This window comes from Crocodylus siamensis, chromosome 1, assembly GCF_052110815.1.
Source record: "Crocodylus siamensis isolate JL-2025a chromosome 1, ASM5211081v1, whole genome shotgun sequence".
In the NCBI taxonomy this organism is placed as follows: domain Eukaryota; kingdom Metazoa; phylum Chordata; order Crocodylia; family Crocodylidae; genus Crocodylus; species Crocodylus siamensis.
The window spans coordinates 364,896,674-364,924,433 of NC_143395.1; the positions used below are offsets into that span (position 1 = coordinate 364,896,674).

The 27,760-nt window shown below is 45.4% G+C and overlaps 1 protein-coding gene and 1 long non-coding RNA gene across 3 annotated transcripts in view; one reads left to right on the forward strand and one right to left on the reverse strand.

Annotated features, from left to right (window-relative positions):
• Positions 1 to 1,031: 1,031 nt before the first annotated feature.
• ESD (esterase D) overlaps positions 1,032 to 27,760 on the reverse strand; it is a 34,735-nt gene continuing 8,006 nt past the window's right edge. For both annotated transcript variants that reach the window (XM_090025795.1, XM_090025805.1), the window contains 8 exons: positions 27,504 to 27,579; positions 26,209 to 26,297; positions 24,248 to 24,346; positions 20,477 to 20,601; positions 19,406 to 19,525; positions 4,827 to 4,925; positions 3,594 to 3,761; positions 1,032 to 1,284 (listed from right to left, as the gene is read on the reverse strand). In XM_090025795.1, the coding sequence (XP_089881921.1) occupies positions 1,204 to 1,284; positions 3,594 to 3,761; positions 4,827 to 4,925; positions 19,406 to 19,525; positions 20,477 to 20,601; positions 24,248 to 24,346; positions 26,209 to 26,297; positions 27,504 to 27,579 (857 nt within the window). In that variant the 3' untranslated portion in view covers positions 1,032 to 1,203. The remainder of the gene's footprint in view (positions 1,285 to 3,593; positions 3,762 to 4,826; positions 4,926 to 19,405; positions 19,526 to 20,476; positions 20,602 to 24,247; positions 24,347 to 26,208; positions 26,298 to 27,503; positions 27,580 to 27,760) is intronic.
• Positions 16,574 to 22,939, forward strand: LOC149874994 (uncharacterized). The gene is made up of 3 exons (XR_016438913.1): positions 16,574 to 17,025; positions 17,648 to 17,763; positions 21,435 to 22,939. It is a non-coding gene; the product is annotated as an uncharacterized LOC149874994 (long non-coding RNA).

Here is a 27,760-nt window from a genome sequence, read left to right on the forward strand (position 1 = left end):
GCAGTATATTATACAGAGTTCTATAATAATTAAGTAAAAGTAAGTTTTATGAAGAAGTGAGAACCAATGGCAGAAAAATTTTTCAGAGCCTTACTCTCAAAAGAAATCTCCTCACAAAATCATCACATAATAAATGGCATTACTCCAGCCTCAAGAGAGAACTAATGTGCCACCAGCTGAGGACATGAAACAGCTGGTGTAGCCACTGGAAATACCTTCATAGCTAAGCTACATAGTGCACAGTCCCATTTCAGGTTGATTGAATCCCACCATCACCAAATGTAATATGCTCTGAATTCACTGCGTGGTGAACTCACTAACTACCCTGGAAACCAACTTGAGGTAACATTCCAGTAAAGAAGAGGCGGCTGTATGTAGCTCTTTCACACAACCAGCAAATAGCATCAATGACTAATGGGAGTAGTTTTAAATCCAGAATAGCAGGGGCACAGGTTTTGCTGCTTTAGTTATGTAGAGTAGCACCTTTCTCTTCACTTCATCAGAGGCCTTTTGTACTCAGTAACAAATTCTGAGAAAATGAACATAGTACAGGGAGCAGTTCATCCTTTCTATCAGAATGATTGTCAAAAGCCATTTGCTCGAGTCTCATTCATGGAATACTCTCCAAGTTATAGGGTCAATATTAACGAGGGAGCAGTGCACGGTAAACTTGTCTGTACTTTCCAGCAAGAACACCACTTTGACCCTCACATCATTTCAGTAGGTAAAGAGAAAGCCCCTTCAGGTTAGCCTCACAGCCAATCAACCTGTTTCAGAAAAGAGATTCTTAAAGCTTTATAGTAAAAGTTGTCAAGCCATTTTGCACCATTCTGAATTAATAACAAATTGAAAGCCAGTGCATAATTTGCTACAGTAAATTCTTCTTACTCATATGCCCATCCCAGCTCTATTTAACCCATATCTTGAAGTGATGGGTGTATACATAGTCTAAAAACACAAACGCTAATTTCCATTTTGACAAAAAGCTTCAGAATACTTTTTTCCACCCGAGAAAGACTTTTCAAAGCAGATAAGCATTCAAAATATTTATTCTGAAGTTCACAGGCAGAATTGTTTATTCTTTGTATAAGTCACGAGGGCTCCATTTTTATAGACACTAATTCAGTGAGCAATTTTTGCTTTGTTCAGTTTTGTGGATAACACTGACTTCTATTGGACAGAAGAAATTCCCATCTGAAGGAGTCAAGCATTAAGATACTTTGCATGGTGTCTGATGTGATCATTAACAAATGTAGCAATGAAAAAGTAGCTGTGATCGTACCCCTGAAAAAGAACAGAAACTAAATCAGCAATCCAAGATATTTAATGAGGAAGCATTGTAACTATAATCCTTTTCCACACATTTCTAATAGACTGGGAAGTCTACATAAGAAGACTGGATTATAGACCAAATATATATTTAAGCTAGAACTGGATTTTCACTTCATAGATAACTAAGTTAATGCAGTCTCATGGTTAGAGCATTGGGTAAAGTCAAAAGTCCATCTCCTCAATTCCTCCTATGAGACTTTGGGTGAATCATGCAACTTGGTGTCCCTTTCTACCTGTCCTTTCTCTCAGAGTGTGAATATCCACTGAATGTGCACTCTGTGGACCAGCTGCTCTCCCTCTCATTTAGATGCACTGGGTGTATCCACACATGCAAGCACAGCACAAATACAAGTGGTACAGATTTGAACCGGGGCTTTTTGCCTCAGCGCACATGCTCAGACATGCACTTTGTTGTGGAGCAAATTGTGCCACTTGGGGCAAAATAACTCTGCCTGGCTCCTTCCAGAGCTGCAGGTAGGGGGAGCTAGAGCCCAGGACCAGCACCTGTCCTGGCACAGCAGCATAAAAAGCCACCCTAGCAAGCTCAGGGCTACTAGCTCTCAGGAGCTTCTGGGGCCCAGCCAATTGGTACCTGGGGACACTACCCCTTGTTGCAGCTGGACTGCTGAAGAAACCCTGAGAGTTCCCTGCACCCTCTGCCCACTGCAGCAGTCTTGCAGTGGGGGCAGCTGCCTGGCTGTGACCTGCTGTGCACCTGCCAGACTCGGATGGGGACTGTACAGCCAGTAGATGCATCTGCCCCCATGGGCCAGCTGCCAGTGGACTGTGGTTGCAGGGCTGGCCTCTGTGTGGGACTACTACCACATGTGCCCCCTGCCCGGCCAGCTGGGCAGCTATCGCCCGGAAGATGTTCTGGGTGTGGTGGCCTGCTTTGAACTGTCAAACCATGTCCTAGCCCCATTTGGCCAGGAGGTCAGCCACAGCCAGCTGTCAGCAGGCAAGGTCCTGCCACTAGCCTCCCTAGCAGGAATTCTGGTGTTCCCTATTGGAGAACTGAAAAATCCCTGATAAAAAAATTCCCAAAAATCACTCTAAAATACCCCCAAATCCATGTTCCTCCACAAGTACAACAAAAGACCACTATAAAGAGAGAGCGAGACAGAGACAGCAATCAGTTGGACAATGTTTTATTGATATATCTACAGTGTTAAAGCAAGTCTCTTATAATAATAAAATTAACTCTAAATACATGTTTCACAAATATATATTTTGCTGCCTTCCCAGAGGGGCAATGGCCCCCACACAGGGGTTATGGCCTCCTAACAGGGGGTTTGCCCCCCTACACAGGGATTCAGCCCCTGCAGGGGTTACCACCCCCCAACAAGGCCCACATGCCCCACCCCAGCCCCCTGACTGCTGCCCCACCTGGCCCCATCCCCCACCCGCTGCTGCAGCCCCCCCCCCCGATGGCTGTCCCACCTAGCCCTACCCTCCAACTTGCACCCCCAGGCTCCCATGGCTACCTCCCACAACCCCAGGCACCATCAATTAAAAGAAAACACACAGAAAACGCCCCCCCAGAAAAAAGCCTCTGCTTACCTTAGAAGTAGGGGTGGGGGGCTCCAGGGCCTCCTGGCAGAGGCCTGCCCCATGCAGCACAGGGCAGCAGGGGGGGCAGGAGGACCCAGGCTGTTCATCTGGCTGGCACTGCGTGGGCAGGGCCCCAGTCAGCCAGATGGCATTTGCAGCTGCTGGTAAGTGTTGGGGTTTTTTTCTTCAACTATGGGGTGATAGGGCAGGGGCGGAGGCCTCGGGGAGGCTGGGGGAGTGGGCAGGACTGGTGCCCCACCCCCACCATGGTTCCCTCCTCCAGCCCCCCCCAACCCCTTATTCACCAGCACTGGAGGCCTGGTGCTGAAACACATGGACTGGGTGGCTGCAAGTTGTTTCAGCACCAGGGTGAGGAGCAACCACAGAGACACTCTAGTAGCCAGAGCATCTCTGTGGAGGACCCAGCCTCTGACTGCCTCAGGGCACGGTCTGGGACCATGCCCTGCTCCACTTTTATAAACTTAGATTTTTTTAGACCTCTGTATATCTAGGAGTCTAATTTTTTCCCCACACTGCAAACTTGTAGCGCAGGAAACATTTTTTCGTTCCCATACATGCCTCTTGCCCCGCCTCAAAGGGGTTTGAGATGGGGCAAAGAGCACATCCGTGCTCATCTAGACACGGCCAGAGTCAACCCTGTGATTATGAAACACATGCATCAGCCACAAATGCTTCCTTTTGATACTTGCCTGTTGCAATCTAAAGACAACTGGGATTTTCTGCTCTGTGCAGGCAGCAATGAAGTTGTCAGGCAGTAATTGCCCTGCTGAAAGGAACTGATCATCTTTGCCTTGATCAATTAAGATATCCAGATGGGAATCTGGATAGGACTTCACAAGATGGGTAGCATCATAGGCCTACAGAAAAAAAAAAAAAAAACACAGCAAAACCTGATTTTCAAGAGTGTGGTTCTTAGCTTACGAGTTAAATTTATAGACAAAGTGGGTAAGATGTATTGTTCCTAGGAACATAAAAATGACATGTATGGGTTGCTATTTTGTATTTGTATGTCTATACATGAGCTGCTAAGGAACAGAAGGGCCAAATCTTTCAAAGTTAAGTTTAAGGTTTTATCCTCAGAGCCCTAGCACACTGCCTGATCCTGCCACACTGGTATCAATGCCTGGAAGTTCTTAATCCTGATTGTTAGGCCTGGTACTTCTACAGAACTGAGATTTCCCAGTCTCCAATCCATCTAGATCCAGAAGTTTTCTCCCTTCATTTACCACTAAACCTGGATTCCAGGTTCTTTGCAAGGTTTAGATATCACCCCAATGCAAAGAAGAAGGTTTGCAAACTAGCAGGGGGCATACATATATAGCTGTGCTGGACTTCAGAGCTGTGGCGTATTTCAAAGGGCACTAGCTGCTCTGCTCAGCTGCATGGAATGGCAGTTGCTTGGTGAAGTGATGCCCTTTGAAGTAAAAATGACAGTAAGCAGCTGAGCAGTTTTTTTCTTAATTCAGGAACCAGCTGCAAACCAAGAAGGTTGCAAACCATTACTGTATTAAAGCTCTGGGTAAGAAAGAATTGCTTTGTGCTGAGGACATTTAGCAGTGCAGAATTTTCAGACACTTGCTCTGCTACGTTATCACACTAAAAAGGGATCTGATTTTTTGACCTCGTTATTTTCAGGCACTGAAGAAAGGGCTGCAGCTTGCTCCTCATTCTACTTACCCTGGCGAGAATGTACTATGTGCATCTAATAACAGCTTCCTATTATGCTGTGTTTAAAGCAAACTGCCCCCAGCAGTTTGATGGCTGTCAGTATTCACCCAAGACCTGTACACTGGAGTTCAATGCTTGGTAAAATCTGACAACATGGCAATTTTCCAAGGAAAAACACTGCAATTACCTTTTCAGTTTTCTTCCTGCAAAGCAGTTTTTAAAATTGATTCTATAGCTCGTGTCATGACACTTACCTCCCATTTACTTAGATCTGATCCTAGATAGCCGCCAAAGGCTTTCTTTCCCCACGGGCACTGAATTGGGTTGCAGATAGGAGCAAAAGCCGACACAGACTGTTTAGAAACAAAATAATACATGGATTAAGAAACAACATCTTGATATGCAAGTTGTAAGCTAAAAGCACATTCAGATGCTGTTACATCTACGGTCCCCTCTGATATTATTTTCATAGCAGTAGGAAGTATAAAATGTGGGTGGGCAGTTTGGGATCAGGGCTGTTTACCAGATATCCAGTGTTAAGAAGGTCCTGGTAGGGAAGGAGGGGGATGGGCTGCTACAGATGCTCTATTCAAGAGACAGCTTTTCCTCCCTCTCCCAGGAAAGGAAGAGAAAGCACTGCAGGATAGTGGAGGGTCTGAGACCTAGCCATATATTAAATTTATCCTGACATGACAAAGATGTTACTGTTTGAAACACAATTTCTTTGTCCTGGGTTAGGGTCAGAGGGGAGAGCAACAGAGATGTCGTGGTGGGGGTCTCCTGTAGACCACCAGACCAGGAGGAAGTGGTGAATGAGGCTTTCTTCAAGCAGCTAGTGGAAGTTCCTGATTACAGACCCTGGTTTTCATGGGGGACTTCAAATCACCCTGACATGTACTGGGAGGGCAATACAACAGCATGCAAGTTTTTGGAGAGTGTTAGGGACAACTTCCTAGTGCAAGTGCTGGAGTGACCAACTAGGGGCTGTGCTTTTCTTGACCTGCTGCTCACAAACAGGGGAGAATTGGTGGAGAATGTAGTAGTGTATGGTAACTTGGGCAGCAGTGACCACGAGATGACTGAGTTCAGGATTGTGCGGAAAGGAAGGATGAAGAGCATCAATGTAAGGGCCCTGGACTTCTGAAAAGCAGACTTCAATTCACTCAGGGAACTCATGAGTAGGATCCCCGAGGCAGCCAGACCGAGAGGGAGAGGAGTCCAGGAGAGCTGGCTGTACTTCAAGGAAGCATTACTGAGAATGCAGGAACAAACCACCCCAATGTGCAGGCAGACTAGCAGTTATGGCAGAAGACCAGCTTGGCTTAGCAGGGAGCTCTTCAGTAAACTAAATCACAAAAAGGAAGCTTATAAGAAGTGGAAACTTGGACAAATAACTAGGGAAGAATATAAAAGCATTTGCTTGGGCATGAAGGGATGAAGTCAGGAAAGCCTAAGCACAATTGGAGCTGCAGCTACCAAGGGATGTGAAGGGTAACAAGCATGCTGGTAGCAAGAGGAAAATCAGGGAAAAAGTGTGGGGTCCCTTACTGAATGGGGGAGGGAGGCAACTTAGCGACAGAGAATGCAGAAAAGGCTGAAGTGCACAATGTCTTTTTTGCCTCAGTCTTCACAGGCAAGGTCAGTTCCTGGGCTACTGCACCAGGCTGCACAGTTCAGGGTAAGCAGCCAACAGCAGTGAAAGAGCATGTTAGAAAAAGCTGGGCTACTACTAAGAAAAACTGGACATGTCCATGGGGCTGGATGGGATTCACCCAAGGGTGCTGAGGGAGTTGGTTGATGTGACTGCAGAGCCACTGACATTGTCTTTGAAAACTCACAGCAATCAGGAGAGGTTTCAGATAACTGGAAAAGGTCAAACATAGTGCCCATATTTAAAAAGGGGAAGAAGGAGGATCCAGGGAACTGCAGACCAGTCTCACCTCAGTCCCTGGAAAAATCATGGAGCAGATCCTTAAGGAATCCATTTCTAAGCACTTGGAGGGAAAAAAGGTAATTAGGGGTAAAATCATACCTGACCAACCCAATTGCCTTCTATGATGAGGTGACTGGCTGCATGGATGTGGAGAGATTGCTAGATATGGTGTACCTTGATTTTAGCAAGACTTTTGACACTGTCTCCCACAGCATTCTGGCAGGCAAGCTAAGGAAGAATGGGCTGGATAAATGGACTGTAAGGTGGATAGAAAACTGGCTGGAGCATCAGACTCAGAACACAGTTATCAATGGCTTGATGTCTAGTTGGCAGCTGGTATCAAGTGGAGTGCCCCAGGGTTCAGTCTTCAACACTGTCTTCATCAATGACCTGGAAGATGGCATAGAGTGCACCCTCAGCAAACCTGCAGATGACACCAACCTGGGGGGGGAGTAGTAGATATGGTGGAGGTAGGGCTAAGATTCAGAGTGACTTAGTCAAAAAGGAATCTCATGAGGTTCAACAAGGACAAATGCAGAGTCCTGCACTTAAGACAGAACAGTCCCTTGAACCAGTACAGGCTGGGAGCTCACTCGCTTGTGAGCAGCTCTGCAAAAAGGACCTGGGGGTTACAGTGGACAATAAGCTGAGTATGAGCCACCAGTGTGCTCCTGTTGCCAAGAAGGCTAACAGCATACTGGGCTGCATTGGTAGGTGTGTTGCCAGCAGGGTAAGAGAAGTCGGGGCCACCCCAGCAGGGGAGTGCAGGGGGGCGGGATCTCCGGCAGGCACTTCTGGTGAAACCGAAGCGCCCGATTGGTGGGTAGAGCAGTGGCGGGAAATTCAAACCGCGGCCTTTAAAAGTCGCGGTTTGGCGTAGCTCCCAGCACCCAGGAGCCAGGAGCAGCGGGGAGAGGAAGGACACAGGCACACGTGTGTCTTACACACACGTGTTCCCCCTTACTGGACCTGGAGCAGAGGCAAGAGCAGCAGCGGCAGCAGAGGCGAACGGAGCAGCAGCAGGGGCAGCAGCAGCTGATCCCCCTAAGGTAAGTGGGGCGGAGGGACCGACACAGCTGAGCTGGATCCAGAGGGGAAGCCCCCCGGATCCCTCTTAGCTGAGCCAGTAGGGAGCCGCGCAAACAGAGCGTGCAAACAGACACGTTCTGTAAGAGCGCGCTGGCGTTTGCGATGGAGGGCGAGCAGGAAGGGCCCGGAGGCTGACTCCTGCAAGCGCAGGGCAGAGGCACCACATCCAGCTAGAAACAGGCAGCAACTCCTACGATGGTCTCGACACGGAGTGCTACCAGGACCCTGCCCAGGAGGTGCGGCCTTCCCGGGGCTTGTCTGAGGCCTCTACTCAGACAGAGCCCACGGGGAGGCTGGCATCCCCCACCCCCCTGGCCTGCAGGAGCTGCCCAGCAAGGCCTGGGCGGGGGCAGGGACTGGGGACCCCCACACCTGTCCTGCAGGCGCCCACCTTAGGGCCCTGGAGGCGCAGGTGAGGGAGCTCCAGGAGGAGGTTAGCAGGCTGAGGGGAATCTGAGAGGCAGAGGAGGAAACTGACAGGTATTTTCTTTCCCTGCAGGGTTGTACGACCAAGAAGGATGCACCTCAAGAACTGCCCTCCACTGCTAAGTGGCAGACGGTCACCTCCCGTGCCAGGGCTGCTCTTAACACAGCAGCACCAGTTCCTCCAGTCCGGCTGGAGAACAGGTACGAGGCCCTGGCAGCCCTGGAGGAGGAGGAAGGAGAGGATGAAACCAGGGAGGAGGCAACTCCACGCTCACTGCGTCCCGTGCAAGCTGAAGGAGACAAGCAGGCCAGGAGGAGGAAGCATCGTGTGATCATCATTGGCGACTCCATCCTGAGAGGTACGGAGGGCCCCATCTGTTGCCAGGACCCTTCGGCACACGACGTCTACTGCCTACCTGGAGCGAGGATTCAGGATGTGAAAGGGATGCTCCAGACCGTAATCTGGCCCACCAATTATTACCCCATGGTCCTAGTCCATGTGGGCACTAATGATGTGGCCAGGAGCACCCCTGATTGCCTGATGGAGGACTACCACGTTCTGGGACACGTGCTGAGGGAGATGGGCACACAGGTGGTTTTCTCTTCTATCCTGCCAGCGAGTGGACGAGGCAGACAGCATGAAACGTGCATCGTGGAGACCAACTACAGGAATGGTGCTTCGAGGCGGGCTTTGGCTTCCTCAGCCATGACCGGCACAGCACGACAAGAGACATGCTGGGATGGGATGGGCTCCACCTTTCCCCTAAAGGTAAGTGTGTGTTCTCTTCTAGGTTGGCGGACCTCCTCCGGAGGGCTTTAAACTAGGCTCGTCCGGGGAAGGGGAAGATGAGGGCGGAGGAAACATCAGACTACCAGACCAAACAACACCCACAACTACAGCCCAGCCCAGACCAACGAGCGAAACGAGCAAACAGGTAAGCAACGGGGCCCAGGGCAACGCTGGGGCTAGGGGGACAGTACACACATCCACAGGAGGCCTCAAATGCCTCTACACAAATGCTTGTAGAGGGGAAAGAAGCAGGAGGAACTCACCCTCCTGCTGGCTGACACCAGCCCGGACATAGTGGGGATTACGGAAACGTGGTGGGATGCAACACATGATTGGGCGGTGAATGTCAAGGGCTATAGGTTGTACAGGAGGGACAGGATAGGAAGGAGAGGTGGGGGCGTGACACTCTATATCAAGGAGGAATACACATCCTCGTCAATTAGCAAGGAGTCAGGGGAGGGGCACTCTGAGGTGTTTTGGGTTACAGTACAAGGCAGTGGAGGGGAAAGAGACTTAACGGTGGGAGTCTACTACAGACCTCCCAACCAGGGAGAAGAGCTTGACCAGGAATTCTCAGGTCAGCTCACAGAGGTAGTGAAGGCTAAGGATGTGGTAGTCATGGGGGACATGAACTTCCCGGACATCTGCTGGGAAGAACAGTCAGCCAGGTCTGAACGCTCACGTAGGTTCTTAGAGTGCAAGACCTCCATCTAACCTAGGAAGTGCACAGTCCCACCAGGGGAAATGCCTTGTTGGACCTAGTGCTGGCCACGGGTGATGACCTGGTGAGGTGGCTGCGGGTGCTCGATCCCCTGGGTGACAGTGATCATCACCTGCTGGAATTTACCATCCAGCGCAAGGTGGCAAAGGCATGCAGTAAGGCAGCAGCCCTAGATTTCAGGAGGGCAGACTTCAACGAGCTAAGGAGGATAGTTGGGGATGCGCTGAGGTCCCAGAAGGGAGAGGAGCCAGATGTCCAAGGAGAGTGGTTGCTCCTTAAGGAGACGATCCTCCAAGCCCAAAGGAAGGTAATCCCAACAAGGATCAAAGGGAGCAGGAGAGCACACAAGCCTCCATGGCTCAACAAAAGCATTCAGGAATGTCTCCTTGCTAAAAAGGGAGGCGTATACCCAATGGAAAGAAGGGGTCATCACCAGGGAGGACTATTCTGCAGTCGCTTGGGGATGTAGGGGGGCAGTTAGGAAGGCCAAGGCAGAGATGGAATTAGGACTAGCTTCTCAGATTAAGGACAATAAGAAGTCCTTTTTTAAAATACACGGGGGGCAAAAAGAAGGTCCTGGGTAACGTGGGGCCCTTGAAGGACGCGTTGGGAAATTTGGTCATCACACCAGATGGCAAAGCTAACATGTTTAATGATTTCTTTGCCTCTGTCTTCCTAAGTAGGGACCAGAACAGCCACCTCCCTGCTGGGCCCACCTCGCGCCCCAGGAGAGGCACACCTGGGCCAAAGGTTAGCGAGGAACTAATTAGGGAGCTCCTGGAGGGGCTGGACGTGTTCAAGTCAGCCGGCCCAGACGATCTCCACCCTAGAGTTCTAAAGGAATTGGCCGAGGTCATTGCAGGACCCCTGGCACGGCTCTATGAGCACTCGTGGTGCTCTGGTGTGGTGCTGGAGGACTGGAAGAGGGCCAACGTGGTTCCCATCTTCAAAAAAGGGAGGAAGGAGGACCCAGGAAACTATAGGCCAGTTAGTCTTACCTCGATCCTAGGCAAGCTGTTTGAGAAAATTATGCTGGCACACATCCATGAGGGGCCAGCAGGGGACTGCATGCTTCGGGGCAACCAACACAGGTTCATCAGTGGCAGGTCCTGTCAGACCAAACTGGTGGCCTTCTATGATCAGATTACCAGATCATTAGATGCAGGGGTAACAGTGGACATAGTCTTCCTGGACTTCCGGAAGGCTTTTGACACTGTCTCTCACCCTGTTCTCATTAAGAAACTGGGGGGACTGTGGTGTTGAAAAAGGATCTTGGGGTCATCACTGACTCCAAGATGAACATGGGCTGGCAGTGTGGGGAGGCAGTTAGGAAGGCCAACCGCACCTTGTCATGCATCCACAGATGCATCTCAAGCAGGTCCAAGGAGGTGATCCTCCCCCTCTATGCGGCACTGGTCAGACTGCAGCTGGAGTATTGAGTCCAGTTCTGGGCGCCGCACTTCAAGAGGGATGTGGACAACATGGAGAGGGTCCAGAGGAGGGCCACGCGCATGATCGGGGGCAGCAGGGCAGGCCCTATGAGGAGAGGCTACGGGACCTGAACCTGTTCAGCCTCCAAAAGAGAAGGCTGAGGGGGGGATGTAGTGGCCTGTTATAAACTAGTCAGGGGGGGAAATCAGCAGGCATTGGGGGAGTCACTATTCCCCCGTGCACTGCCAGGAGTGACCAGGAATAACAGTCACAAGCTGGCAGAGGGTAGGTTTAGGCTAGATATCAGGAGGTGCTACTTCACGGTCAGGGCGGCTAGGATCTGGAACCAACTTCCAAGAGAAGTGGTGCTGGCTCCTACCCTGGGTTTTAAGAGGAGGTTGGACGAACATCTCGCTGGGGTCATTTGACCCCAGTATTATTTCCTGCCATGGCAGGGGGTCAGACTAGATGATCTACTCAGGTCCCTTCCGAGCCTAGAAACTATGAAACGGTTATTCCCCTCTATTCAGCACTGATGAAGTCACATCTGGAGTACTGTGTTCACTTTTGGGCACCCCACTATAGAAAGGATGTGTACAAAATTGGACAGAGTCCAGTAGAGGGCAACACCAATGGTGAGGGGGTTGGGGGATATGACTTATGAGCAAAGGCTGAGGGAACTGAGCTTCTCTACAGAAGAGAAGACAGAGGGGATTTAATTGCAGCCTTCAACTACCTGAAGGGGATGAAAGAGGATGGACCTAGACTCTCAGTGGTGGCAGATGACAAAACAAGGAGCAATGGTCTCAAGTTGCAGCAAGGGAAGTTTAGATTAGGAAGAATTTTCTCATTAGAATAGTAAAACACGGGAATAGGACACCCAGAGAGGCGGTAGAAGCTCCATCCTTAGAGGTTTTTAAGACCCAGCTAGAGAAAGCTTTGGCTGGGATGATCCAGTTGGGGATGTTTCTGCTTTGAACAGCGGGTTGAACTACACAACCTCCTGAGGTCCCTTCCAACCCTAACTTTCTGTGATCCTCCATTTTTGTGGTGCATTGGCCATTTTTATCCAGAGACCAATGTATTAATGTGAAGCAAGTTACTATTCATGATGGGAAATTTGTATATATCCCACAACAAATGCAGCATCTGGGAGAGGCCTCAAGCTACATTTATAGTACTCTGAATAAGAAAGTTCTCTCTCTAACCCATAGTGTTCCATCAATGTCCTATGAGATAACCTGGGGTATGTTCCTTTTTGAGGCACATAAGAACACAACTCTCCAAATCAAAACAAAAAAACCCACTATAAGACCACAAATAGGATGTGAATATAGGATGCACCACAACTAGGCATCCTACTTCATCTTCAGGATACAATGCCCTCAACACGTACTTTCCTCAGCACTTGATGCCAGCTTGTTTCCAAAAAAAATTGAAAACTTCCTTCTCAGAGTCACAGAGAAGTGCGAATCAAGAGACACGCTAACTCATCTCTAATTGCACAATTCACCCACAGAGTTAAAAAGTCCTCAGAATAGGCTCAAACAGTTTTATGCATTCTGCTTCATTCTACTCCACCACTGAAAATTAGAATAGAATTGATTTGAATGCCCCTCTTCCATACAGCTTAAGTGAAATCATCTGACTGCATCATCCTTGTAAGATTTATTCACCATTCAGGGCTCACATAGACTGAAAAAAAAATCAGGTTACTGCTGACTGTATTAGGTATAAGTTGCTAGGAGTTAGATTTTGCTTGCAGAAGTGGGACCAAATGTGTAGCATGCTGCAACTGGATAACTGCTGCATTGCTAAGTAGTCCCATCTATATAGAGAAGACCTAGCCTGATCCCTGAATGTTCTTCTTCAACAGATCTTTATTTGAATTTCTGAACCTAGAGCAGCCAGCCAGGTAGAAGTAAACCTGTTTTTCCAATGGTACAGATCACATCCTACAACTGAATTCATGAATTGCTGGACTAGAATTCTGAACAAATTACTCTACTTTTTGTCCTTTCTGTTCTAGGTCATTTTCAAACATTGACACCGATGTAAGAAGAGAATGTGTCCGTCCCCCCCCCACCCCCGAGTCCTCACAATGAAATCCAACATTCATTAGCTTTCAGGTTTCCAGGTTACCAGTCCTTTAGAGCAGTAATCATCTCTCTGTTAAAGCTGATGACAATACCGAGCCAGTTTGGGTCAGAGGCGAGTAGGCAGGCACTGGAACCCAGACACCATCACTTTATCCAGCAGCTGGGGAAAGTGACTGCTGCCAAAGCCCCATGTCTGTGAGCCATATCAAATGGCTCCACAGGCTGTAGGTCTGGGGTGGGAAAAAAATACAGCCTGAGGGCTGCATCCAGTCCACTAGGCCATTCTATCCAGACAGAAGCCAGGAGCAGTAGGACCCAGGGAAGCCATGGCAGGATCCTGCAACAGCAAGGCCTGCTCAGCTCGACCCCCACAGCCTGAAGCTCCTGCCTAATAGAGGCATCTGACCTGGGACCATGGGGCAGGAAATTCTGGTAAGGGGTAGGGGCAGGGAGGTAGAGGAGAACTGCGGGCGATTGCCACAGTCCTTGGGGTCAGGCCAGCTTCTGCCAAGTCCAGTGGTCAGGCCGTGCAGCCTGGTGCCACTGGACTCAGAGCAGCTGGCCAGTGGGAGGACGGTCAGGTAAGTGGGGAAAGCAGGTGGGCGTGCGGGAGCGCAGGGTCTGTGCCGGTGTCCCAGGGGTCTATAGAGCTGGGCTGGGCTGTGCCAGCAGGGAGAGAGGGGAGCTGGACTGGCTCCATAGAGCCCCTGACAGCTGGGACCCTGCACTCCTGCCAGCCCGCTCTGGGCCTCGCCAGCACTAGCCCAAGGCCACCAGTGTGGGCTCCGTGCTTCTGTCTGGCTGTTGCTGGCTCCCACACACTCCCAGTCCCTCCCACCCCAGCCTCGCGATACAGGTAGGAACCAGCACACGCAGCCCAGATCCCGCGTACTCACCCTCTGGGCTGAGCAGCAGCAGCACAAGGCAAACTGCTGTTCAGCACAGGGGGAAAGCGGCCCCTCCCCCTCCCTCTGGCCAGTGCTTTCTGGTGCAGCTGCTCAGAGCTGGCACAGGGCTGTTCTGCATCTCTACCGTGTCACCTCTGGGCTGCCCTGTGGGAAGTGCTGGCAGTGGGAGGGGGAGAGACAGCTTTTTCCTTATGCTGAGCAGCAGTTGGTCTTGTGCCACTGCTGCTCAGTCTGGGCCCCAGCGCCGGCTCTGGGCTTGCCCATCTGGGCTGAACAGCAGAGGCAGCAGCAGCTGGGCAGAAACTGCTGCTTGGCATGGGGGAAAAGAAGCCCCTCCCCCTTGTTGCCGGACAGTTTTTTCTGCGGCTGCCCAGACTGCTGTGCTAGGTTATGGCGCAGCTCATTCACCACCACCTGTGAGCTGCCCTGCAGCTAGTCCACACTGTCACTGCTGCCATGCTGGGAAGCCCAAAGCCAGCAGTAAAGGAGCTGCAGGGCAAGCCAGTGCTCCAGGTGGCCCCAGCAAAAACTGCCTGGTGGTGTGGGGGATGAGCCACTTTTCCCCATACCAAGCAGCAGTTTCTGCCCAGCTGCTGCCGCTCAGCCCCAACAAGCAAGCCTGGAGCTCACATGGGGCACACAGGGTCATGGCTGCATGCACTGGTCCCTGCCGCTACTGCTGCATGCCCAAGGGTGGCAGGACACGCCACAGCTGGGCAGTACAGAGTGGGCACGGGGCATGCTGGAGCTGTGCAGTGGTAGGGAGGCGACACAGGGAGCTCAGGCTCTAGGCTGTTGCAGGGTGGTGGAGGGTGCTGACTGGCTCAGGAGGGCGCATGCAGGGGGCTCCCATGCACACCCTACATGCCTTCAAATCCCTCCTGCAAATCCCACAGCCACAGCCTCCCCCCCACACAATCATACACACATCCCTACAAACCCTCCATACCAACCCACCCACAGCTCCCCAGAAACCCCACACCCACCCATACCACCCTACACACTATACAAGAATAAGACTGCCTTTTGAGCTATTATGCAATCACTTGTAGATATACAGCACAAACACACAGACATCAGGACAATTAAAAAAAAAAGAAATTAAAATATATTATTGTAAGTGTTTGATTTTTAGTATATAATTTGGATTTTTTTTCCATTCTAAGATGGCAAACCATCTTCCCCAAAGGAATACTTCCAGGGACAAGGGGAGGGACTTCCAGTGGTGAAGGCAGAAGTTAGGGGTGGGACTTCCAGTCCCAAAATTGCGACCGGGGCAGTGCGTCTGTCAAGGGGCAGGGCTGCATGGGCAGCCCTCAACAGCTTGCCAAAACTCATTAAGTGGCTCTCCACCCAAAATAATTGCCTGCCCCCGCTGTAGGCTGCCAACCCTTGGTCTAGAATATGATGTGGAAAATAAGAGTCACATTTATAACCTTTCCCTGATCAAAGATAGTATCTGTAAAGATGAGACTCATATCAGTAACATAGCCCTGGGAGAGGAAAAAATGTTCCTGCATGTAGAATATGTTTGCATTTACACTCAAGCTAACTGTGAACCTGTCGGAGAACTTTATGCTTTGTTTATTGAAGCCTCATAGTTTGTCCTCTTTCTTTAAAGAGTGAGTTCCATAAGCAGGCTAAAGGAGGTGAAAATTATGAAGATTGAGGGAGGGTGCATCTCATGCAAAGACTGTGCCATCTGCCTTCATTTCTACCTGGTAAGATTAAAACTGGTTCAGATTAAGAGAGCCCCTAACAAGTTCAGACCTTCATCCTGAAAGCTGTTTCATGCAGAGCCTCACTGAAAGTGAGGCATGGTTCCCACTGTAAGGAACAGCCTAAATCATAGAGGCCTTAGATGTTAACCGGAAATTGAAAGAATTTTTCCTTCATTATTAGTGTGCAGAATCAAAAGATTACTGTGTATTAAGTAAGTTCAATGGTGGACTACAGGAACTGCACGTAGGCACTGAGGATGCTATCGCATAGCTTGGTGATTATGCGCAGACTGACTGAATTTAGAAATCTCTACTTCCCTGAACGGGAGCACTTGCTAGAGATGCCATTTTACCCAGGCAGAGAAAACTATTTTAAGAATTCCACAAAAGGAACTTGTAGCCATCAAAAACTAACTCAGTGGATCAAATGCCACACTTGGGATCAGAAAGCAATTTTTTCCTTACAGTTAGTTTAATACAAACTGCAGGTCTTTGCCTTTCTTCAACTTGGCCCTCTTCCTTGGATCTCAATCATATTTTATGCTCAAGCAACAGGACAATGGGACCTCTCATCCCCTTGCTTTACCTGTAGCAGATCAGGATGCTCTTGGGGGTTTTTTGACAGGGTTGACTGTATAGTTTAGTACTAGATCAGACAAGCATTTGAATGGGATGGTTTGGAATGATCCTTCATTGGATGGGAGCTGCACTACTAGCTAACCTCCTGAGGTCCCAACTTTTCTATGATTCTATTATGTTTTCCCCCACCATTTTATACAAAACTATCTCCAATTATCTAGTGCTTTAAATTCCTCTAAAAAGTTTATCCTTAACCAACTGTTGTAAAGAACTCTTTCTTCCTACAAGCATATTCCCTGTGAAATTTGAATTCTTAATAGGAAACAGAAATAATGCTCAATGGTTTGAAAGAAGAAAGTTATGTTTATGAGAAGCAATGACATCTTCCAAAATGATAAACATTTTGAATAAGGAGGATGTTTCAGATGAGGGATGAGACACATATTCTCTCATTATTTTACATTATTTTGAATTAAATACATATTAGATTTTAATTGTGTTCTACTGTTGTTTCAGTTGAAGGGGAGAAGATGATCCGAGACGCATTATTTTGGTGACACAGTCAACCTTTCCAATTGTGAATCTTATGGGTTTTACATACTTCTATAATCTCCTGCTTTCTAAACACTGTAACCGTCTTTGCACATGTGAATTATGGTGTCTTGAACTCTAACTCATTACACAGTCTTGCACAGATCTGCTACTGGAGCGCTAAGTGAGAAGGCAAGGCATTTGCCCAGCAACGTAAAAAAGAAGGTAACTAAATAAAATAATCAAAAGTTCATTTTACTGCAAGAAATAATGCTTACTGGAAGAAGAATTACTTGGAAGAAGTATCTGTAAATTAAAGACCGGTTTGAAATAGGCAAGAAATATGACTTTATAAAATTAAAGAATGTCTGTTCTGACGATGAACATGCAGTATGAAATTGGTAAGAGGGGAATTATATTTACCTTAATCTAACAGGTATATGAGCATGAAAGCTACATTGTATTATGAGACGTACTACCCCCCTTTCTCCTTGTAAGTGCTTTGTTGCCAGAGCAAGAGCTAGCGTGGTCTAGTGGTCCTCTTAGACCAAGTCCCATTGCCTTCTGAGAGAAATATCTCCGAATATGTTTAGTCAGAGAAACACCAGAGAATTCTACCATAGAGGGGATACAGGTGTGGTACAGCTGTTTGGAAACTAAAATTCAGATGATTTTCACAGGCCAGGCCAGGCCAGGCACTTACTTTAACAATCTCATTATTTCCCTCCCTTCATTATCTCTCCCTAAGCTTCAATCACATATAGAGATGACTTGTTCTGAAATGCCGGTGACAGGCTGCTTGCTTCTTTCAACAACAATAGTGCTAATGCTTCTGCAATATTCACAGGTACAAGGAACAGCCTACATATTAGTTAAAGAGGACTGCAATCTGTCACCCAAAAGAGTGAGAAAAAGGCTCTGCAGGGGGTCATTACAGATACCTTGTCATTCTGTATTCCTCAGGTAAGAGCCTATGTCAATTTGAGACATCTACTGTGTTAGAATTTAGATTGCTCTGCCCTGACCTCCAAGTTAGCTGCCCAATTGTTCATTTTTCTGTATTATATGTGTTCTAATATAATTTTATAGAATGGAGACTCTTGTGTATGTATTAGCTTTACTTAATTTGATACAAATGGGTGAGGACCTACTTAAGTTGCCATTTCATGATTTTCACAGAAACTGTAAAAATGGCAAATCTCCACGATCACTGTGAAAAATGAATTGGCCGCATTTTCCCCCAGAACTGGCATTAAAAAATGCTTACCAGAATATAAAGATTTAGATTTAAATTTAATATTAGATTTATAATAATATGATAATTTATATGATAGTTCCACAGAATTTGCTATTTAACCATGCGGTTTTTGCCTCTTGACCAAACAGCAGTGTGGGATAGGGCTGCCAGGGCCCCTCCACCAATCAGCAGTGAGGGGCAGGACTGCTTCAAAATGCCTGTGAAATTGGCTCTGTGATCCACAAGCAGCCTGTGAAAAACCCTTGGTCTCACCACAATATAAGTAGGTCAAATGGGCAACGTGTTGCATTTAACCTTGGGGAATTTATCTTACCTTTTCCCCTTGCTATGTTCTGTAGTTCATTAGATGACTCGGGAATAGATCAAATAAAAGCAACAGACATTGTAATGCCTACCCCTTTTGGTGCCTGGCTCAGAATAGGATCCAAAGCCCAGAGGCTGCCTGTACAGCTTGGCACCACAGAATGGGATCCACAGCATCTGCTAAGAGAGAACCTGCCTGCAAGTATCTGATAAAATAAATAAAAAATAATAATTCCCTGAGCATAAGGATGCAACCCCAACTCCATTCTTTCTGGAGTCTAGGTGCCCACGTCAAAGCTGCAGGCCGGCATCTCCATCCACTCAGGAGTCTAAGCCCAGAATCCTTCTTGAAGGCAGATGCCTCCAGCCATTTTCTCTCTCTCAGAACTAAGCAGGGATCATTCTTTTCTTTTAAAATGCATGAGCCAGGATAGTAGCAGTGGTGGTGCTCCCTACCCTTTTATCACAGCACTTGACTACGTCACTTCCTGATCACCAGGTGGGATAAGGAACTCTCCCTCCCTCCTTTTGAAGTTGGGCCGCAGCACAGAAAGAATCAAGAGAAAAAAGTACAAAGACCAACAGAAGTGAGCCTGCATCATTAAGGATAACAGCTGTGGCATTCTGTAGTAGCTGGAACAAATGGACATCTGTAGGACACCTAATGCGATATAATAATCGATTTGCAGATAATAAATGTTCCAATTTAAGTAAGGGAGGGTGAAAAGCAGGACTACATTTTCAAATCACCTTTCTGGTGAGTCTATAATAATTTCTTTAGATTTGAACAGCCACAGCATTAAGACTTTATCTTCTTTCTTACAGAGAATGTAGCTCAATTTTTAACTTGCATCTTGTAGGGGTTTTTTTTCCTGTTCTTAACGTTTCACTGATGCCACGACAAACACCAACACATGCTGTGGTAGCATTCAGTGCCGAGAGATGCTCCTAGCAATTATCAACTCTGTAACAAGAGAATTTAAAGCAACATTTGATTTCTGACCCATTTCTCTTTAGAAGGTTGTGTAAAACTTAGTATCTTACTTTGTATTTTCCAGGGTTCTTCAAAGCAAGGATAAGAGCTCCATGGCCCCCCATTGAGTGCCCAAAAATAGACATCCTTTCTGGGTCAGTTGGAAAATTGGCATTTATTAGTTTAGGAAGCTGAAAAAAATAAACAGGAAAGTGAAAAACTTAGACGACTTACATGGTTACACTTTGCAAGTTACACAACTTAGTATGGCTCTGCCTCAGTGGTTGGCAACTTATGGCCTGAAGGCAAGATCCAGCCCACCAAGCAATTCCATCCAGGCTACAAAGCCAGACATTAGTCATTGGGTTGCACAGGTATCAGGATACTGATAGCAACTAGGTCCCGAGCAACAGCTTGCCTTCCCTGCCCCAATATGCTTTAATTTTGGCTGTTGTTCCTAAAAGACTGCCACCCCAATCTACCTCGCTGTTTTAGTACAGCTAAAATTATTCTGAGACCAAATACACAGAAGAAGTATTTTATGGCATGCACTTATCAGGTTTAAACAGCCAGGATCACACTGAAAACTATCTGAACACCACTATAAAAATGACAAAGGGAAGCATTTTAAACGTCTGATATTAAGCAATAATATATGCAATGATCTACAAAATGCTGGTTAATTAGCCATGGAATGGCAGTCTTTTTCTGCATATATACATGTAGAACAAGAATTTGAGAGTTCATTCCAGTTTTGTTCTTGTTTTAACCAAATCCATAAATGTGTACATGTCCTTACAAAGAGGTAGAATGCCAGCCTGTACTTGAGAGACTTTTTGGCCTCTGCGTTTCAGTTAACGTTAGTTTTTAAATCAGGACCACACATATGGTAAGTTAAAAGATAGCTTTTTTTTTTTACTCATCTTTCTAAAGACATTTAATCAAGGATTCCTTTTTGCAAGTAGTAAGATGTGACCGCTAATGGAAACAGTCTAATTCTCATGTGTAAGCAGCCTTCTCGCTATAATGAGCGTTTCAATTAAAATGCAGGCAGGCCCCATTAATCAAGACAAAACAGTCAAAACTAATACAATGAGACGGATTTTAATGTATTTACTGATACTGATTTAATCAAAAGTTACCTCATCCTTGATGTACGAGTACATTCTATAGTTGGTTTTCCAAGGCTCTTCAGTGGCATCTACATAAAACCCAGCACCAGTGCCAAAATCCCAGCTCTCATCTTCTCCTTCAATATTGCAGCCACCTGCCATGGAAAAGTGGTTCCACATTTGTTGTTCATCTTTATAAGATCTTTGGGTCCAGAGATATAATTTTCCTTACATAAACTACACCACTGTAAGGTGGACACAAGTTTCTTAACTTCTATATCTGTTTTCCCAACTGTAGAACAAACATAATTCAAATCTTCATGCAATACTTCAACGGTTCTGAAACTTAATTCATTAAATGTTGAAGTGCTTTGATATCTACTAAGATATAGACTATGCAAAGCATCATGGTACTTCTGACTTCTTTCTGCATCCTGTTATGGAAACCACTGACTTTTTTTTCCTTTAAGGCCAATGAAAGACAAGGACTGTTTTGCAATTACTTTTTAATAATCAGGTATTAAGTCAGCAGAATCCTATCCGACAGGCAATATCAGGTTATTTCAACTGAATCCTATACTGCCAGTTTACATCAGGGTTGTCCCAACAGGTAGCTCATGAGGAGTTAGTGTGGCCCATAAGCCCCAGCGGCCGCCTCTCCCACTCCTATGTGGCCCGGGAAGGGGTCTACACAACACTGGCACAGCCCATGCAGGAGCAGAGGGCCAGGGGCTGCTGGCATAGTCCATGCAGCAGGGGCTAGGGGTATGTGGCCTGCATGTTGTGCAACCCAGGGGCCACACCTTAGTGCCTCATGCTGCCCCTGGCCACGTCAAAATGGAAGAGCCCTGGTCTGCATTATGAACTGCTAAATCCCCATTAAACTAGGAGTTGGTAAGACACAAATATTATAGAATCCAGCCTATTCTTCTACCAACACAAGACTGCTCTTCATGTCTCTTAATACTCCTTCCACACTATTTTGCAGAAGTTTTTGGTTCAGCTGGCAGATAAAACACACCACTAAGAGGGCAAAAGTGAAGGACTAGCTAAACCTGATGAGAAGGTAAACTGCATTTTTGCAAACCTATAACTTTGTCCTCTCTCTTACCACCCCCTTCCTTTGCTTACCTGTTTATTCACCTGTTGCATTTTGCTCACAGGGAATATCTTGATTTTGTCCATTTCTCCAGGACAGAACAGCCCTGACCCCTGACTGGAGTCCTTAAGCACTACTGCAACAGCACTAATAACCATCTCATCATAGGTGCAGTAAGATAGGGATGGAAAGGGAAGGACTTTGGGAGGTCATCCAGTCAACTCCCCTAACCATCCCAGATAAGTGCCTGGCTTGGTCGAAAAAATGTCCAGTGACAGATTCCACATCTCCAGGTAGCCTGTTCCACTACTTAACCAGCTAAGGGTAACTAAATGCTGTCTTATATCCAGGACTTCAAATAAATAACTCCCGTTTTAGACATTTTGTTCCAAGTCATGTTTCTATTACACATATTCTCCCTGCCCTCCCATACATCTGAAAATTAGGCAGTGCAAATACCTCCTTGAATATTTCCCCAGAAAATATGCATGCTACTTAATTTATAATAAGGTAAGTAATAGTCTAAACTCAATCTGCTAAATCAGGTTCTTGAGACCTAGTCGGGGGGGGGGGGCACACAGGCCACAAGTGGCATAGGAAGCATACGTGTCTGTGTCACATGGCAGATCATGGAGGGGACAAACAGCACGTGGCAAATAGGGCAGGAAAAAGAAAGCAGAGCAGCAAATGGGACAGGGAGTACAGGGAAGGAAACAGCTAGCAGGTTGGGCAGAGGAAGCGGATTGGAATGGTGCAAGCTAATGTGTTGGTCCCCACTGTTCTAAGTAACTTAAATACAATGACAAGATTTGGCCACTGTAAATAAAGACCCGAAAGCACAGTCAGCATGAGAGGTCCACTAGAAAATCCATTTAAACAGTGCAGCAAAGGACAAGAGAGAGGCCAAGAAGTCAGTGCTAGAAAGGGAATGTATAATGCCTTCAAGGGTCAGGCATCAAAAGAGCCAGTAACTACTAGCCGCCAAAAAGACAGCTCCAGGGATGTTATATCAAAGAATTAATCAGACATTATGGTTGCTGATAGATGTGAAAACAAGCAAACAAAAAACCCCATACTTTACCAGAAGAGACATCACGTCAGTTTGATCAGGCTCGCCCAACAGCTGCACAGACTGCACACTTCAGTGGGGGGTTTTGGCACTTATCTAATAGCTGATTGAATCTAATAGCTGATTAAAATCAGCTATTAGATAAAAGTGCCAAAAAGCCCTGTTGAAGTACATGACTGATACAGATGCTGGGTGGGCCAGGTCAAACTTACAGAACACCTTTTCTGGGCAAGCACTGCACTCAGCACACAGGCATACTGAGCTGAAAGTAAAGTGCTGTTTGTTGGGTTTCTTCACCTCTATAAGGAACCTATATAAATGAAGACTGGGCCATGTAAGTGACATCACATCGTCTCAGGAACCTATCCACATCCAGCCTACTGCACTGGCAAGAGTGGTTTTTGTTTTTAACTTTCAAAGAAGTGCCTTTGGGAAGATTATTTTTTAAGGCTTTGCAAATCACAGAGTGTGTATCTACACATGCAATTAATGTGATTCAATAAACTGTGGAGCAGTTTGAGCTGGAGAAAACTGATCTCAGGCACAGGGTCTATGCACGTGCCTAGGACAGCAGCGATTTGAGCTGGGGTGGAGCAGTGACAGGCTGGCAGGAGAGACGGGGGTCAGCCCCAAACCCTGCGTGGCAGTATCAGGTGGTGTCAGGCCTGGTTGGGGCACAAAGGTCAGGCAGGTTGTTCAGCCCCTGGATGGCTCGGCTGACCAGGCACAATTTGCACTTATGGTCACTATCTTCACATGTGTTTTGCTGCAGGTAATTACTCTACCATAAGGTAGTACTGTTGGGGACAGTACTATCTTATGGTGGCGTTAATTAGCTTACTGAGCCCTAATGCCAGTGCACGTGTAGATGTGTAGACAGTACTGCAGAGCTAGTTAGCCTATTCCATAGTAAGGCACATGTGTAGATGTGCCCAGTAAAAACAAAAGACACATGGCCCCATGTTCCACTAACTATAGTTGCGTGGATGATTTAAGTTACCAGTCCTGTATGTAGATTTCCCTAGGTGGCACATCATGTGACACTGGCAACATTAGCCACCTATCTATCTTTTTTCCTCAGGTTCTCCAACTTGTATAGATATTGCCTTTATGTTACTAGTTTTAACAGGGAGGCTTTAAGTTACAGATCATCATGTATATAACAAAAAAATAACCCAGAGAATTACACAAGATACAGAATCTATAGAAAGACCGAAGTTTGACATTCACATACAAGCAACCAATACATTTAGGCCAGAATCCTATTTCACTTAATGTTGACCAAAATGTAGCTTGAGACTACTGAGGAGTTATTGCACAAGAATGACCCCTGTCTCCTCTCTGGGTGCACAAGTGCCCCAATTATATGGACCAGGGGATAGGGGGGATATTTGTGCATCTTTGGAGGGTGATACTATTTCCATAATAGAAGCAGTTATGTTCCCAAAGAGGGTATTAGAATAAATCCTACACAACAGTTGGGTAACTCAGTTAGTCTTAAACTGCCCTTTGGTCATCTGCTAAATGAAACAGGATTCTGTCCTTAGTAGTAATACAAAGAGCTCTGTTCCCTGGAAATAAAAACACAGCAAATGATGTGCTAAAGGTTATCCCAAAATCTGTAAACACTTACGTGGGCTGGTGTCTGGCGCAACTATGATGAGGCCATGTTCAGCTGCAGCTTGATGAAAACCAGCTTTTGTTATAAAATTTTGTTCCGTGCAGGTTAACCCTGGAGATAAAAATATGACTAACTGCATACTACTCACAGCATTCCAGTTTCCAACATACACCAGAAAAGCTTTGGAAAAATAAATCTATTGCAACTTGGTAAACAGTTACATTTTCATGTCTGATTACCATAAGGTTTTTTTTCATTTACCATTAATCAAACATTGTTCTTTTCTTAATATCTTTGAGATTTTAGCCATAATTTCATTTTGATCATAATTAGGCCACAATACTCGTTTGTGCAGAGCCCCTCTAATATGCATTTGTTTGGCATGTACAGAATGTTCCCCAAATATTGCATATTTAGGACAGATGTCACTTAAGACAATAGCAACCCTAAAGTGCTATATTTTATCAGCTAGCTACTACAATAATTAAGGTGCCTCCAAGACCCACGGTGGTCCATGCTTGCTTTCTAGAGATCTAGTCTCTAGTTTCCAATCAGCTTTACAGAGACTGATTGCCTCCAATTTTAAAGATACGTGCTTGTACAGTGAGGTTACAATATATCCCCAGTTTCTGCTATATTACTTTTTTGCCAGCCAGCCATTGCCAATACAAATTTTACTAATTTCTAACAGTTTAAAACGGTAATTAAGAGAACATATCACAGTAACGCAAGTACATTTATCATAATTACATAGTGGCTTACTTGTCAAATTACCATAGGCTGGAATGCATTGCTTTTAATAAATAATGGTTAAAAAACCCTGTGAAAAGCTTATATGTTGAAGAACAGATGTTTCTGTAGGAGAATCCACATATCAAACTTGATGCAATGTGCTAATATCTATTAACAGGAACTGCCAGTTTGGATTTTAAAATCATGCTCATTTTTCTAGTCACCCCCCTGACAGGGTACTAGCATATTATGGTAATTCAGGCCCTCGTGAGTTCCAGATATTACCAAATCCTAAAGGATAGACACAAAATTTTCCCTATATTAAGTCTAATTAAAATAGCAGACACTTTCCCCTTTGTGACCTCCACCTCACTTGGTTAAGTCTGATATGGATTTTCTAATAGAAAATCGTAAAATCTACCCCCAGAAGAAAGACGTGGATGTGCAAATAATAGCCTATCGTAAGCTGTACAAAAGCTCTGTTTCCCCCTTTTTTTTTTCTTTTTTTTTTTTACATACAATAGAATTCTAAATCTTTCTGAAGACTTTTGCCATGGGCCTGAGATCTACCAACAATAAAAAGGACTTGGATTATTTCTGTGAGGTCATATCTTCAAGCACTAGAAAGTTCCCCCACTCTGAATAAAGCTGTAAGTTTAGCAGGTTTGGCCCTCAAGGCCAGATCATTCATGCATGACCTGTGATATTCAGACCAGGGCTCCTGAGTCACAGATGTCTCTTTACCACCTTATTGTCTGCTCCTCTTATTTCTTTTTTACTGCATGCACTGTGTACGTGTCTATACTTTGCTTCAAGCAAGTATTTACAGAAACACAGTAACCACCAATGAGGCTTATTTATCATTTTTCCAAGTGTTTTCCCCTGTTGATCTGTGTAAATGTTAAATAATTTAACTTAGAGTAGCTTTTTTCTTCTAGACTGAAATGTGTATTCTGAAATTCACCTAAGAATACATGCACTGCTGTGGCTCTTCGCAAGATACCGATGGGGCATGTGGCTTCAGAAGCATTCACGACCAAGTATCCCAGCATTAGTATTATACCACATCACAAAAAAAGGATTTGAACTTCAATAAAAAAGGTCTTTGATCAAATATAAAGTGACAATGGAAGTATCTCAGTTCCTATTCAGTTTTGCATATTTACTCTTATTTATTTTAAACTGAAACTATTAAAACTAACCCAGATTCTTTTTAAAATACGGAAGTTTACAGTACTTACCTGAGAGCCAGTACAGCATAGCGCATTTCCCACTTTCTGCCTTTGGTGGCAAATAGATTCCAAATTTCATTTTGCATTTCAACTCAACACTGTAGCAACAAAATATATTTAAATTCACAGCACTGTACAAATCAACAAGACCATAATAACAATAGCCAAAAATGAAACATTTACCCTAGCATTTCTACCATCACCACAACACAGGGTTTGGTCACTATTGGTTCAAAGGATTATAATAATTTAAGAGTGAAAGGAAGTAAGTACAGAGTGAGTAACATGAATTGATAGTAACCTGTTCAATACATACTGACTATATTTCTATTACGTTTTAAATACATTACAGAAAGTAAACCATATCCTCACTGTCTTGCTGATAAAGAATCATTTGAAAATTGGCATTAGAAATCTGGAAGCCCAGCAATGTTTCACATAAGTCTAGCCTTAAAACTTGGAAAGCATATAGAAAGAAGAATGTTATTGAGGAATGTACAGAAATGGCTTGCATCATTTGCATTGCAGTATATATGACTGCTAGCCTCAAGTTTTTCATTGCCTTAGACCAACAGGCTAATCAACTGTACAGTTTCCTTTAGGGTAAAAGTGCCAAGATACTTTTTTTAGTTGCAAGTTCCTCCAAACATAATGTTATAAAGAAGAAAATACACTCTAATTTTAAAAGCAGGCAACTTTAGAGCCTCTAATAAACATTTCAATGAATCTGATTACATTTTTATTTTAGGCCACAGGCTAAAAAGACATAAATATATCCACCTAAGTTTGACTGTCATCTATTCTAGAAAGACCATCTTTCACTACAAAAACTGGCAGATTCACAGAAAGTGGTTATCTTTTGTAGACCACATATGATAACTTAATGTTCATCAATTTGCATAGGTTAATCCTTGCCATTAAACAGATAAAACTGATTAATGTTGCAAGCTGTTGGAAACTTCTAGTAGCATGATCGATATTTATTGCTTTGTATAAAAGTTTATATTCATATCTCTATGCTGCAAATAGAGCAGCATACGCTTAGTTTTGGGAATGCTACATTTTCTATAATTGCTTTACAGCATTAGGCATTAGGATAAAGCTATTAAGATTTTTAAAATCTATAAAAACAATTAGTAAGCACAAAAAAAAAATCAGTACATGCATTTCATATTAAGTATTTAATTGTTGTTAATACCCAGATTTTATTTTTGTGATTTTCTTTAGACTATGAAAATACAGAAAGCACAGATACCAGAGATACTCCACTAGTGCTGCATTTTCAGGTGCCTTATAATGCTTACCTGTCATGTTCAAACACCTTCTGAAAACCATTAAAGCACTTGTTGCTGGAAATCTGTTTCAGTGCCATAATCTTAGCTATAAACAAACAGAATCAAGTTACAGTTCAATACAATTGTTCTCATTTGTAGCAGATAAAGATTCCACAAATGGACTGGGTTTTTTTCATTTGCATTTATTTATTGCAAGTTCTCAGAACAAAGCATCTCCAGCCAACACACTTTATGACTTTGTATAGTCATTTTTCAGGTAAGCTACA